General features: G+C 35.2%; 1 protein-coding gene across 1 annotated transcript in view; it reads left to right on the forward strand.

The window, feature by feature from the left end:
• TTC27 (tetratricopeptide repeat domain 27) overlaps positions 1–13,571 on the forward strand; it is a 125,923-nt gene that overhangs the window by 85,785 nt on the left and 26,567 nt on the right. The window contains exons 11-13 of the mRNA XM_040612002.1: positions 3,834–3,929; positions 6,114–6,236; positions 12,339–12,566. Coding sequence (XP_040467936.1) covers positions 3,834–3,929; positions 6,114–6,236; positions 12,339–12,566 — 447 coding nt within the window. The remainder of the gene's footprint in view (positions 1–3,833; positions 3,930–6,113; positions 6,237–12,338; positions 12,567–13,571) is intronic.

The raw sequence follows: 13,571 nt of genomic DNA on the forward strand, positions 1-13,571 counted from the left end.
ACTTACCATTATATACTGTATGGTTGCTGGGTCAGGCTTAGCTACTGGAAGAATGTGTATTTCCTGCCAAGTAATTTTTCAACTGAATCTACTGGGTATCAGTCAAGATTTCACTGTGTAGGGAAGCTATTCTTAGGGAAAAGATTTTTATTTCTTTTTTTAAGAAGGGAAAACAGTGGGTGTCCCAAGATGTTACCTAAGACATTCTGATAGAATTCAAGACAAAATAGACTGAAGTTGTCAATCTACTCTCTTCATATTCCTGTGCCCTTCACCAAATAACTAAAGATGATCTTGAGATTTGCAACTTGGTAAGAATAGTTGAAAAACAGATTTCAGCCAAAGAGCACTTTGCTGGTGTAACAAAAACAAACAAACAAAAAACAAAACAAAAAGGTTGGCTATTTCTAATAGTGCAGAAAGAGCTGTGAGCGATTAGAGGAGCTGAGTATCTAGACAGTATTTTTTTTCTCCTTACAGGCATCTAAGGACACCTAAGTAACATGAAAGAATTATGCTTGGTATGATTGCCAGTAAAAAACTGCACTGAGTTACCTGAATGCATCACATTTTGTTTTGTGTTGTGTTTTTTCCTTGAGATTTCTATCTGTGTAACAGAATGACATCCAGTCTTTACCTTAGGCAGGAGGAAGCTGAAAATATTTACATGCTTGCAATTAATAACATGGGCTTAAGAACTTCTCCTCTGAAATTCTTTAAGTATTTCGTGTTTACATTATTCAGAAATGTGAAATTCAAAAATTAATCTAACTCCTAAGTTCTAATTATTTTTTTGGCCATATATAAATGTTTTGTTTGAATATTTATTTATAGTCTGTTTACTTACAATATGTTTTGTGCTAAAGCTTGAATGAGGCTTTTTGTGCTACTTACAAGCAACTTGTGGGGTTTTTTATTGCCTGTAGATATATATACTATTGTGCAATTTGCCATAAGCAAAATGCAAATATGTGTTATATGGTAGGAATACTAAAGTCTGCCAGCAACAGAAAAAGTACAGGATGTTTCCAATAGATGAATCTTTTTAAGCAGGGCGTTCCAGTTGTAATACAGAATAGATTAAATGGGTCATAGAGAGGCATGTATGTTTATGAGTATCATATCTAAACTAACAATGAAATACTGCATATAAAAGTTATTAAACTAAAGGGTTCAGCGTGACTATCCCCTTCTGTTTGTGGCTTTTCTGAGGGAAGAACTACATCTGTCAAAGAATATATATACCTTTTATATATTACAAAACACAAATGTTTGACGTAACTTGTTCTATGTAACACTTTATTGTAATGCCTCATGGGGGCAGGCAGGAAAGATCACAGTACACCAGAAGAGATGGTTTCTGGCACGAGATCAGTCAGATCTTTATTAAAGGTTACAAGCAAGTTCCACCTTTTGCTAGAAAATGGACACAACCTTTGTTTTAAAAAACAGTTTATTTGCTCATGCTTTTAAAGGGAATAACAGCCTTAAATGCATCAAACTTGAAAAATTTTGGAAAATTTTCTACGCATAATCTGTCTTGGAGCAAGTACTGCATTATTCTCAGGTTGATGTCTGGTGCTAATAATGAAATTAAACCTGTGTGCAAATTCTACAGAGATGGCTGTCCTGAAAAAGCCTCTACTGGCATTCTTCTCAGCCCAGAAACTTTAAACTTTTAAGTATTTGCTGAGGGACAGCTGCTGCTGAGTTTCTGTAGCTGTTTAGGGGGAGAAGAAAATAGAAGATAGCGGAGGACAAGCCACAAAACAAACATAATCTATGAGTACTTATGCTCTTGAGGGGTGGAGCATCTTAACTGAAGAATCCATCAAAATAAGCTACTAGGAAAATTCTATGGGGTGGACAGTGCTGAATCCAGTGCAAGAAGGCCTCTTGTCTTGAACAGATCAAGGAGACTTCTGTGCCCAATCTAGGGTGGGAGGAAAAAACCCTGAAATAGTACTTGGGGAATTACACTGCTGTTTAAAAAGGGATTATGCTGTTTTGAAAGAATACACATAGAAAATTCTTGTTTTCATTACTGTTAAAGGCAATCAGCCTTTTTCCTTCCATGTGTAAAGCTGCTAGAAAGTGGGGCCTTTTTTGTGACTTTTTAAAAATACATATTTAGGATTTTCTGGCTCTGCTCAGGCTTAGAGCAATTATTATTATTTTTAAATTTTCCAACTGTATTTATTACTGTGTCTGATCTTGTAAAATGATTACCCAAGGAATTGGACAATTTTTCAGTTTAATTTTTTTTTGCAACAGAATATAGAAAAATGTGCTTTTGCATAGCATTAGAACATTGCAGCAGAACTGGAACTGTGAAATATGATTTGTTATATAGTTTGTAGTCAAGTAAACTGTGTAATTAAATAATATTACTTTAAAGGTTTTATTTTAATCTGACTCTTTTTGGATTGCTTGCAACTGTGTAAAGGCATGTGATTTTACTAATCTGCCCATTTCCTTACTACAAATACACCTCAGCCATTTTCTTGGGGTAGGTTTCTGAATAATCTCTAGGATCAGGTCTCTGGAGATAATTTTATGAGAGAAAATGTCAATAAGATTGAATGTTTTAAATACTAAAATTAGTATTTAAATTTGTGAGGTTAAGCATGGATTTAAAGCCTAGATTATTGCTGCATGTTGTGACTTTTTTCTTACTAAAAGAATGAAGACACCTAATAAATCCCATTAATATTAATAGCACTTGCAAGATGTTTAGCAGTTTAAATCACGTAACTGATAACTAACTTTACACAACTAATATTTGCATTATTGATATAGGTTGGGTAGCCAACAGTTGGATTTAGAAAGAGAACGAAGTCATCCTATCCAATTTTTCCTTTTGTTTGGGAATCTGTGCATTCATTTTCCGTGCTGAGAAGATTCTGAGAACCTGTTTAGCTCCTTCTATAAATCTCTGACTGAGTTATACGCGATACTTGGATAGATGAATCATGGGAAGGCAAGCAATTTAATATTCCCTTATTTATACCTCTGGCCTTGAATTTGCTAGTTTAGTGACAACTGGCATTTGAAAAGTTTTTCTCCCTTATCTTAAAATTTCTGACCAACTTTCCAGCTATAGGTACCTTTAAAAGTTTATTTTTCTTGCTATTGAATTTTTATTGAAATAACTTCATAGTAGTGGATTTTCAGAGAAAAAAATGGTACTGAAGGTGCTGCACATTTACTATGCAAAAGACACCGTTCTCTTTCAAAGGATTTAAGAAGAAAACATTTCAACAATCAAAAGCTCCACCAGAAGAGAAAAAAAAAAAGCCTGAAATCAATTGTACTCCAAGTCACAATAATTTATTCTGTATTAGAACTGTGTTTCCAAAAGCATGGTCTGCTATAATATAATATGTTTGTCTTTCTCTTTTTAATAAGAAAGTCCATGCCTGAAGCATGTCAATACTGTCTTAGGAAAAAACTAGCTAAAGGATTGAAATTCATCAGGCAAGGTCACTTCAATATTTGATACAGTTTTACTCTGCAAGCATTTGTTTGGGATTGTAAATTTGATTCTTATTCCTGTTACAATCACTTTGAAATTTGAATCTCTTCAAAGCTTTTCTTTATTTATTATTAGCTGTAATAAAGAGGTTCTACATAAATTTTTATTACATTTTCTTACATGGGATAATAAAAAGACTTGTAGCATATTATGGTGTAAGCTTACTGGAATTTATCTTTAATATAATTTCTCCATTATGTCAAGAATGCCTAAAATCCTGAATGCTTTGAATTTTATAATTTTTTTTAGGTTGTTAAAATCTCTAAATACTAAATCAGAATATACTTTGCATTTACAGGCACTTGCAGACCAGTTTGAAGATGCAAATACGTCTGTGTCTGAACGCATGAAGATTTTCTATTGTTGTCAGGTGCCTCCACATTGGGCCATACAGGTGTGAAGCAATCCCATTTCAAGCTTTACTTAACTCTGTGGTTCTTACTATTTTTTGATACTGTATGACTCCAAAGTCAAGAGAGTGTGATATGGTCTTGAGTTGAAACACTGTTGAAATATAGACGTAACCTGACAACGCACCAGGTTTTTCTGGAAAGAAATCAAGTTCTACAGTGTTTTGCTTTCAGATGTCTTGTTCTGTCATTCACAGAAGCAATTGTTTGTCGTGCGATACTTCTTCGCTTTTCTTTTTCCTCTAATAAAAAATGGACTAAAACTTACAAGCTCCCACATATCTCCTGTAAAAATAATCTTGCTACTGTCTTACTGTTTATTACTGGTTTACTTATGCTACTGGCATCTTTCTCATCTTTTAATCATCACTCACTCTGGGCTTTTTTCAGGAAGTGGATCATGGTCAAAGTCGTCAAATTAGGAGTTAAAAGTACACTGAAGAGCTCCTTGAGCTGAGAAAGCTTTTGGTTTTGAGACATGCCCTTTTTCACTAGCGTTGACAGGATTTTTTTTTCCCAAAACTACATTGTTTATCTTGACAATAAATTTTCTAGAACAGAAATCTACACATTAGAGCTTTATCTGATGATGTTATAGTTAACAAACTTAAGAAAACTCTTTGCATTGCATACCTCCAAAGGTGTTAACATTGTTTACTTTGAATGGTGTTTTACTCTTTTTTTTGGATTTCTAACCTCAGTGCATGTTGCTTTAACCAATCACATCTTCTCCTAGGATTCTCAAATTATTCCACACAACCTTTCAACAGGCGCTTGCAATAAAAGTAGCAAATGTGTTTTCATTTCCAGTTGTCAGAGTGGCACTTTTCAGTTCAAGCCAATTTTCCAAGCCAAAGATAGAAATACTAAAACAGGGATTTATAATGGAAGATGGCTGCAGTCTTCTAGTCATACTAATGAAGGGGTATTGCCTATATAAATTTTACCAAATTTGACTGAGTAAATTTAGTAAAACATAGATGAGATTTAGGTCCAGACACTGGCAAATACAGGTTTTTCCTAAAGCTATTCATATCAGGCTAACAAATAATTACTTTGTTAAGATTTTCAGAGTTTGTTACATATTTATGCCAAATAAGGGTAGCCAGTCCTTAATTCTTTGACTATCAGTACATTCCCTTAGGGTAACTCCTTGGGTTTGTAGCAGATACTGAACCAAACCTATAAAGAGAATTTCATGACATCTGTGGAGAACTTCAGGGAATCCAGGATCACCAGAAACACTGCAGAGTTTTGCTGTATGGGGATCTCATAGCATAATTAGTTATCCTTATACAGAATGCTCCCATTTATTTTTGCAAACCAAATTGTATAGCTGTCATACATAGTAAATATAAGCCATCCTTTCTCCAAAGATGAAAACCTGTATGCAATTTTACTCTCCTATTAAAAATAAACAAAAGACCAAAGACAACTTTTCAAAGTCATGAAAACATACCTTGTTTGTTTTTAAATTGAAAATATTACTCTTGTATTTTCATAAGTACACTGAAATAATAGCTGAATTTGAAATAACAAAGAGGCTGACTTATGTGTGAGGAAAACTCAACTAGGGAGTTGAACCTGAACTCTAATTCAATGTTCATTTGACTAAAAACTAACACCTTTGACAGTGGCTATTTGGGACACTGATTTCTCACAAGTACCTAATAAAATTTTATCAGAGCGTTTCTCTCCATCTGTGTGTTTTCACAAGTACAGATTACCATGGCAAAGCATTGCTAGAAGAGGCTTTAATGCCACCCTTCAGCCTCTGTTTCCCACTTTCAGCATTCCCAACATTCTGCTGCAGCTGCCTTCCAGCCATATGGGCCGTGCACCTCATTCAGGGCTTGAAGTTCAGCTCCGTCAATTTATCCTTGCCATGTCTGTTTCCATTTCTTGCCTTATATTATAAACTAGTTCAAAGTAATTAAGCTACTGACATGAACAAAAGTCACATTAAGACAATTATTGTTCCGTTGATGGGGGGATGGGGAGTGGTGTTATGTATATACGTTGTTTGAGGCTCCAGCTTGAAGTTTCAAGAGAATAATTCCATATTCTCTGCTTCTTGTTGATGTCAGAAATGCCTCTAACATGTTTTTAAAATGTAAATAGTACTTACTTACCTATTCTCAGTTACCTGGAATTTCTTACCTTTCCAGCGTCAGCTTGCAAGCTTACTCTTTGAGCTGGGATGCACCAGTTCTGCCTTACAGATATTTGAGGAGCTGGAAATGTGGGAAGATGCAGTAATCTGCTATGAAAGAGCAGGACAGCATGGAAAGGTAAAAAAAAATATTTTTACAGCTAAGATCCTGTCTTGAAATGGGATTCAAAGTATGAAGAACTGTCTGGCTTGGCTGTGAAATCATTAATGATACTCGCTACTACAGGGTTATCATGATGGAAGCCTGTTTAGGAAAAATAGACACAGGATATACGAGTCTGTCATAACTTGTGGATGCTAAAAAAAAGAACGGAGGTAACGACCACATGAAGTAGAAGCTGGTAAATAAGAAATAACTTCAGAAGCAAGGAGATTGTGAAGGTGATTCTTGAAAATTTTTAAGGAAAATTAAATAAACAGCTATGGATGAACAGCAAGGTGTAATGTGGGCATTTTCAGAAGGCTGTAGCAGTCATTCACAGTGAGGTGTTAGAGCTTTGTCTGGAGGGGTTGGTTTTAGTTTTCTTTACCCCTTGATTTCTAACTATTAACTGTAGTTTTTTAATAGAACGGCATCGGTGTTTGATTATTTATTTACCTAATGTTAATATATTCTAATTACAGAATTAAACATTTGAGACAAAAGTGGTGTGTAAGATTAAAGGGCTTTATTTTGCTAAGCCTATGCTGATGTTTTCTTGAACTTCTCCATTTTTTTAACACTGCCGCAGCTATGTGTGATCAGATCTAGACAAAGACAGTCCAAAGCCATCACCTAACTCTATATCAGTGAAAGAATTGTTTTAAAATGCTGGTAGCAGGCTGTAGCAGCCCTATTGTTGATTATTTTGCTGGTACTATTAGAGCAATGGTAGGAAGATTTTAGAAAATGATACCTGGAAGCAATGCCTACTTGTGTGTAACTTTAGCTGTGTTCTCTTTCTAATGCAGTCTGTCACAGAAAGACTGTAACGGGAACTTATGCTATCAAACATTGTTTTCAGATTTATACAGCTTTTAGAAATACTTACTTTCAGACAAAAATATGATTTTTTTCTATTCTTTCCTTCTGCTTGATATACGGTAACATTAAATACATAAATATGCGTGTGTCTTCATGATACCATAAGCACAAAGACTGCTTAAACTAATTTAAGCTTACAGAACAGAGAGCTATAACTTAAGTTAATGGGAAAAAATGTAGAATTTCTCATACTTAACGTATTTTTTCTAATTACCATGTACCAATCCCCGGATTTTGGTCATTATAAACTGGCAGATACGCCTTGCTGGCAAATTCTGTGTCACATTATGCATGCCTTGGGGATAGTATGCTAATATCCCAATCTTTTCAGTACAGTGGAGAAATAAGAGGTCAATATTTTCCATTTCCTGGAAATGCATTCTGTCCCAGTTACATTCACAAACTGCCCTTAGGGAGTTATGAAAATGACACTCAGAGAATAGGCCAGGATATCTGACACAGGAAACTGCTTAGAAATGCTTTCAAAATGAGGGTTTGTGCCTTGCTTTGAAAAACAGAAAATGCTATGTAAGTACTAAGTAACAATAGTGCTGGGAAAAAAAGCTAGCTTCAGGTCAAAAAAGCCAAAAAATTAGAAATGTTTAGTTGTACACTAAAAGGAAGAACTATCTGTGCTTCTCATCAGAAAGCTTTCAGAGCATGAACTCTTTATATTTATTAAAAATGTTATTCCTTTAGAAATGCACAAAAATCTACTAGAGCAATTGTTTTTCAGTGAATGTTCTTTGCCATTAAATAACTTAACATATATTTACCCCCAAAACCCAAATGCTATTAAATACTTATGCGTGTTTTTCACGCACAAATGCTTTTATATAAAAAACCTGAATTTGTATACTGAAAAGTCTAATAAAACAGCCATATATCTGCGATATCAATGCATTTCAGTACTCACACATCAAATACATTCTTCCTCCTACTTCTGAATTATGCACTGACAAAGAGACAGAGCATGTAGATAAGGCTGTGCAAAGCTCCACATCATGGACTTGGGAAATACATAATTCACTCAGTTATAACAGGGCCATGTAGCAGTACAAATTTTGCAGAGTAAGATGCCACTAACATTTAGCAAACTTTTTTGTGGATCTTTTACTGTTACTAGATATAGCTCTGTACTCGTTTAATAATCTGAGCAAAATTAGTAGAAACTGATACCATAACATGAGTCAACAGAAGAGTAATGGAGTGCCAACTGATGAGCTAAACAGTGCACAGAACAAAAGAAGTATTATAAAATATGAATACACAGTATGTTGATAGTTGCTGTGGCTTTCTCATTCCAGTCTTTGACTCACCGTATTCCTTCAACAGACTTGTAAAAGGAGACACTTCTCCATATGTGTATTGAGGACTGGTCCATCTTCCTCCTCCTAACTGTGAAGGGCACCCAGAGATCTCAAGAGTATTGTTTGCATCAAACACCTTTATTTGATTAAAGTGTAAGAGGTCATTTCAGCCTCTTGGTTGGACAATATGGACAATACACTAAAAACGGTACTGTTTCCCTGCTAATGAAAAAAGAAAGGATGATCCAGAGACAGGAATTTTCAGTTCTTCCAACTGAAGTGAAGCTTTTCTCCCTTGCAGGAGCTACAGTGCATGGTAGCTGCTGACCTTTGATAAATTCATGAGATCTACCTTTCAGCATCAGCTTGGTATTTCATCTTACAACACTGTTTTCAGCCCTATCCCTGTTCCATCATGTCCTCAGAGTAAACAGCACGGTACACGGTCTGGTTTTAGACCAACATAGCCAGTAATCCATGTTCTACAGAGTTAATTTTCTTGTCGTGGCATGACAGAGATCTCGAAACATTTGAGTGAGGCAACATAATTACATTATGATCTTAGAAGCTCACCTTTAAATTCAGGAAATGCTTCCCAGATGCAAAGTCAAGTACTACTTTATTGATTAGGGCATGAGCTCATTCAAGAACTTGATTGATTTCCACTGCATATCATAACAGACATAGAAGGCAGGTAAGCACTCTGATATGTAGCTATGAAATTGAGAAAGAGGAGTAAATGGCTTGCCCAAGGTCATACATGAAGTTACAGGGAAGATGAAATGAAAACTGGAGAGCTTTCCTTTTCTCTCAGCTACCTCTTTCCATGCTCCCCTTTTCTGCTTCTTCGAGCTACTTCTCTAGTAGCCTGGTAAATAGCAGATAAGCAGAAAAGGTGAAAGTGTTCTAGGAGATGCTTGACCTAGCAAAGGAATGAATTGTCAAGTAATAGATTTTTTTCTATTATTTATCAGAATCACTGGTAGATCTGTGAAGAGTGAGTCTAATAGGGTCTTTTAGGAAACAAATAAAATAAAAGCATGGGAACATGTGGGTGGGACAGCAAGTGGAAGTTTATGGTTGGGAAGCCAAATGCAGGATGAATCTTGAACTTGGTTTCCAGGAGTCTCTGTAGTGAGTAATAAAAAGGCACCACCTTTTATTTAGAACAGAACCCTCATTACTGTTTGGGGATTTTTGTGAAGCATTACCTGTTTAATTCCCTTACCAACTGTACTAGTCCAGAAACCAAGATAACAGCCTAAATCTTTCTTATGTTTACATCAACTGACTTTTGAGCTGAGTATTGAATTTCATCCATTCCAGTGCAGACCATTCCATGAAAAGCAGTGTTGTTATAATTGCATCTATTTCAATCAGTTAAGGGCTATACAGCTTCACTTCTTTTCTTTTTAGATAGTATTTAATTGATAATTTTCTTATCAAAACTTATTTAATTTAGATGTAATTTTTAGCTATAAAGCATGCAATGTAATCATTAATACCTGTTTAATGGGTAAGAATAAATCTTTAGTTATATTTCTTTTATATACATTGCATGAGCTGTGTGGAAAATGCTTCTCTAATATTTTTTGCTATTAAGATTTGTGGTTTTGTAGAAGCAGGGTTATTATCAAAGGTTAAATGTGCATTCTTGAAAATAGTTTACTACAAAGTTAGGAATATTTTTCTTCACAAAAACTTGGTCAAAATGAGAAATCCAATTTTAAAGTATTATCTCATTTTGTAGAAAACATGACAAATGTTTTGAGCTTACAGGGGTTTTTTAGTTTGTAGTTATAATCCTTTGTATTAACCTTTAATGACTTAAGTAATAAAAAGGTTTGTAACATGCCAGGTGAACTACTCAGGTGAAGAAAAACTAAAGACTTCTGCTTATTTAATGCTCAGTTTTATCTGTTCACTGAAGTATTTGTGCTGGCAATGAATTCTTGTAAGCTTAGACCACAACATGATGGTTTTATGCTCTTAAATGTGAAATACAATTAGCGAACAGTTGGCTTTCTGGTTGGGTGTATGATTAGTACTAGGCACTGCCACAGAATAGCAATCTGAATTTGGGAGTGCCCTGCAGAGGAAGAGGTAAAGCAGCAGCACACAATGCACTTTTCACCTCACAGCTGCCATTTACACAGCAACATTTCAGTCTTTTTTTTCTTTATCTGAAGGGGGGGAAAAAACCCTTACCTTTTGGCGCCTAGTGTGATTACTGCAATAATAAAGCACCCAGTTCTTTCTGCTCTAGAAAAAAAAAATAATCTGCAAGATCTATTACTAATATGTCATGGCAACTAATGGAGGCAGGGAAGGGGAAGTAAATCGCCCTTTAACCAAACCCTTTGCAAGTGCAGTCGTCTTGTTAGGTGAGGTTTTCTAGTGTTCTGACTAGGCTAATTCTAAATTTTAAGTAATAGTTTCTTTGACTTTCTTTGGAGAACTGTTACATAGGCATTTAAAAATGTTTGCCATTAAGTTATTTTACTAATATTCAGCCACTAATATTCTTCTTAAGGGGATCCATTTTTACTAGTTTAAGATTCTTTTAGAAACCTAAACAATACATCCCTTCTTCACATTTGTGCACTTCAGTAGACTTTACTGTTAGCTTGTTTAACAAAAATTATAGTAAAAGTAAAGTGTTAAAATTACTATTCATTACATATTTTGAGACAAATAAAGTAATTTTTCTAAAGATCATTTTCAGACAGGATGAATGCATTTTCCTAATTGGAGGAAGAGGAGTAAGACTTTGATTCTCTAGAGACTATTGGAAGGGCAAAGAACAGTTCTTATAGACAAGAAAAGTAGTAATAATTTAAATGCAGAGGTGAACTCAGCTTTTCTTTTAAATAAATGAGCTATGGTAGAAGAATGACTAGTGTTACAATGTCAAACTTCAATTCTGTGGCAGGCTGTGTTGGATCTTTCTTGGTTCAGATGGTTCAAATAGATCTTTTCTAATAGAAAAATTATACTGAGCTGAATTATGTATGTTACATTTTTGCAGCAGGGGACTGAGGTAAGAGTTCGGTCTGAACAACAGATCATCTGTCCAGTGTATTTATCTTTTCAAAAAGCCACAGAAAGCAGACTGTCTCTTGTTTAAAAGAGAAACAATAATTTTATTGTTAGAGCAAGATAGTGACCCTGAGATAAAAACCTTGTGATAGTTGGTTACAGCCCATAATAGATGTCTGGGAGACTCAGCTTGTATCTTCTTTTCTTTAATGTTAAATATATTGTATCTCAAACATTTAGATACAAATGTGTAACTTCTGCATCTATGCGAAACATTAGCATTTCCAAAAGTAACTGTATGAAAGTGGATGGGTCTTCAGACATAATAAATGGCAATAATTATTTTCAGAAAAAAAGCAATTAAAGAAAAAGAGTAGTGTCAATTATTGCAAAAGTACTTATTAGGATATATAAAACCCACAATTGGTAAACTATTCAGATTGCACATACCTTAATGGTGCTTGTACTGCATTACTGTGAAGTAGGTGTAGGTTGGATGTCCAGGGCTGATATTTGCTCTTGGGACAGAACATATACCTCCGATAGAAAACGAGGAGCAAGCTGCTTCTTGGTATCATGGGTACATTTTCCTTGGTGCATTAAACCAAAAGCCACCATATTATGCTGATGTTGAAGTGTTGGGTTTTTTTCAAAACAGTTTGGAACCAGATTCTCTCTAAACTTCATCCTTCATGCTGTGTTGTCAGTATTCTGTTTCCTTATTATCCCTGCTTCGTAATCCTCAACTGGTGGTTGCAGGGTGCTAAAAGTGATATTTGTTCAGGTAGGTGATTGGTTGAAAATAAATTGTCCCATTATGTACTGATTTCTCTTTGTTCTTTAACAGGCAGAAGAAATACTCAGGCGGGAGTTAGAGAAAAAGGAAACACCAGGATTATATTGTTTGCTTGGTGATGTTCTTAAAGACCACCAGTATTACGACAAGGCCTGGGAGCTCTCCAGGCACCGCAGCGCCCGTGCCCAGCGCTCCAAAGGCCTCCTCCATCTCCGCAACCGGGAATTCAGGGAATGTGTGGAGTGCTTTGAACGTTCAGTACAGATCAATTCTATGCAGGTTGGGAAATGATACACATACGGCTTTATTTTAGTTGGTGTATTCAGTTTTGAATGGTGACACACTTTTTTAAAGGGCAATTCTGTGCACAATTGTCAGAGTAACAGCTTATTACTATTCTTAGCAAATTTTTCACCACATACTTGGAAGTCTGGCTAAAAACAGTAGCATAATGAAATTAAGACATCCTTTTGCATTCAGGTTATTGCATGCAGCTAACTCTTTGCCTGTATAGCTTTTCTATTTCAAAGAGATCAAGCCATTGAAAATCAATCATTATCATCAAATAAATCGTGAACAAGTGTCAAGCAGAATAGTTACAAGAAGAACCCTGTACAGATTTTAATGAGGTTATCCTTTTGCCTTGTCTGTTGGCTTTGAGTTACAAATACTGATCTTTATTTCAATGAAATTGTTTTCAAGTGTTCTGGTCTGTCCTGCTCTGAAGTCACTAGGAAGCATTGTGTTACACTTGTGATGACAGTAGTTTTTATTACAGTAATGCATCAAAACTGAAACCACAGTCAAAAGAGTTCTCTTGATGAAGCTGGTTATTTTGACAGATACTTTGCAAGCTGTTCCGCAGGCAGTTTTTATAATGTTGTTTCAGTTTCTCAGTCACTATATCCCGTCCCTGTAAGGTCCACCCTGTGAAAGGTCTTGAGAATTTAAAACAGCTTTGTGGTTGTTTATGTATGTAAATTGTGCTCTTCATAGCAATTTCTAGGTCCATGCGAAAGTACAAGATTCCTCCTTCTTACCCTCCAAAGAACACTGTTAAAGCTGCTGTTTTGAGGTCTATATAACTAGCTGGACTTCTGCTTTAGAAAAATTTTCAAGGCCTCTAGCCTTTCAAATAGGTCACCCTGAAGCCTTTTTTTTTATTATTTATTTTTTATTTCAGTGACATACTTTATTCCAGTGAATCAGAATCCTGTTCTTATTCAAGTGAACTCTGGCTAACTTATAAACATGTTTAAAATGGAAAGCAAAATGAACAGAAAT

The sequence above is a fragment of the Falco naumanni genome, chromosome 12, assembly GCF_017639655.2.
Source record: "Falco naumanni isolate bFalNau1 chromosome 12, bFalNau1.pat, whole genome shotgun sequence".
NCBI classification, from domain to species: domain Eukaryota; kingdom Metazoa; phylum Chordata; class Aves; order Falconiformes; family Falconidae; genus Falco; species Falco naumanni.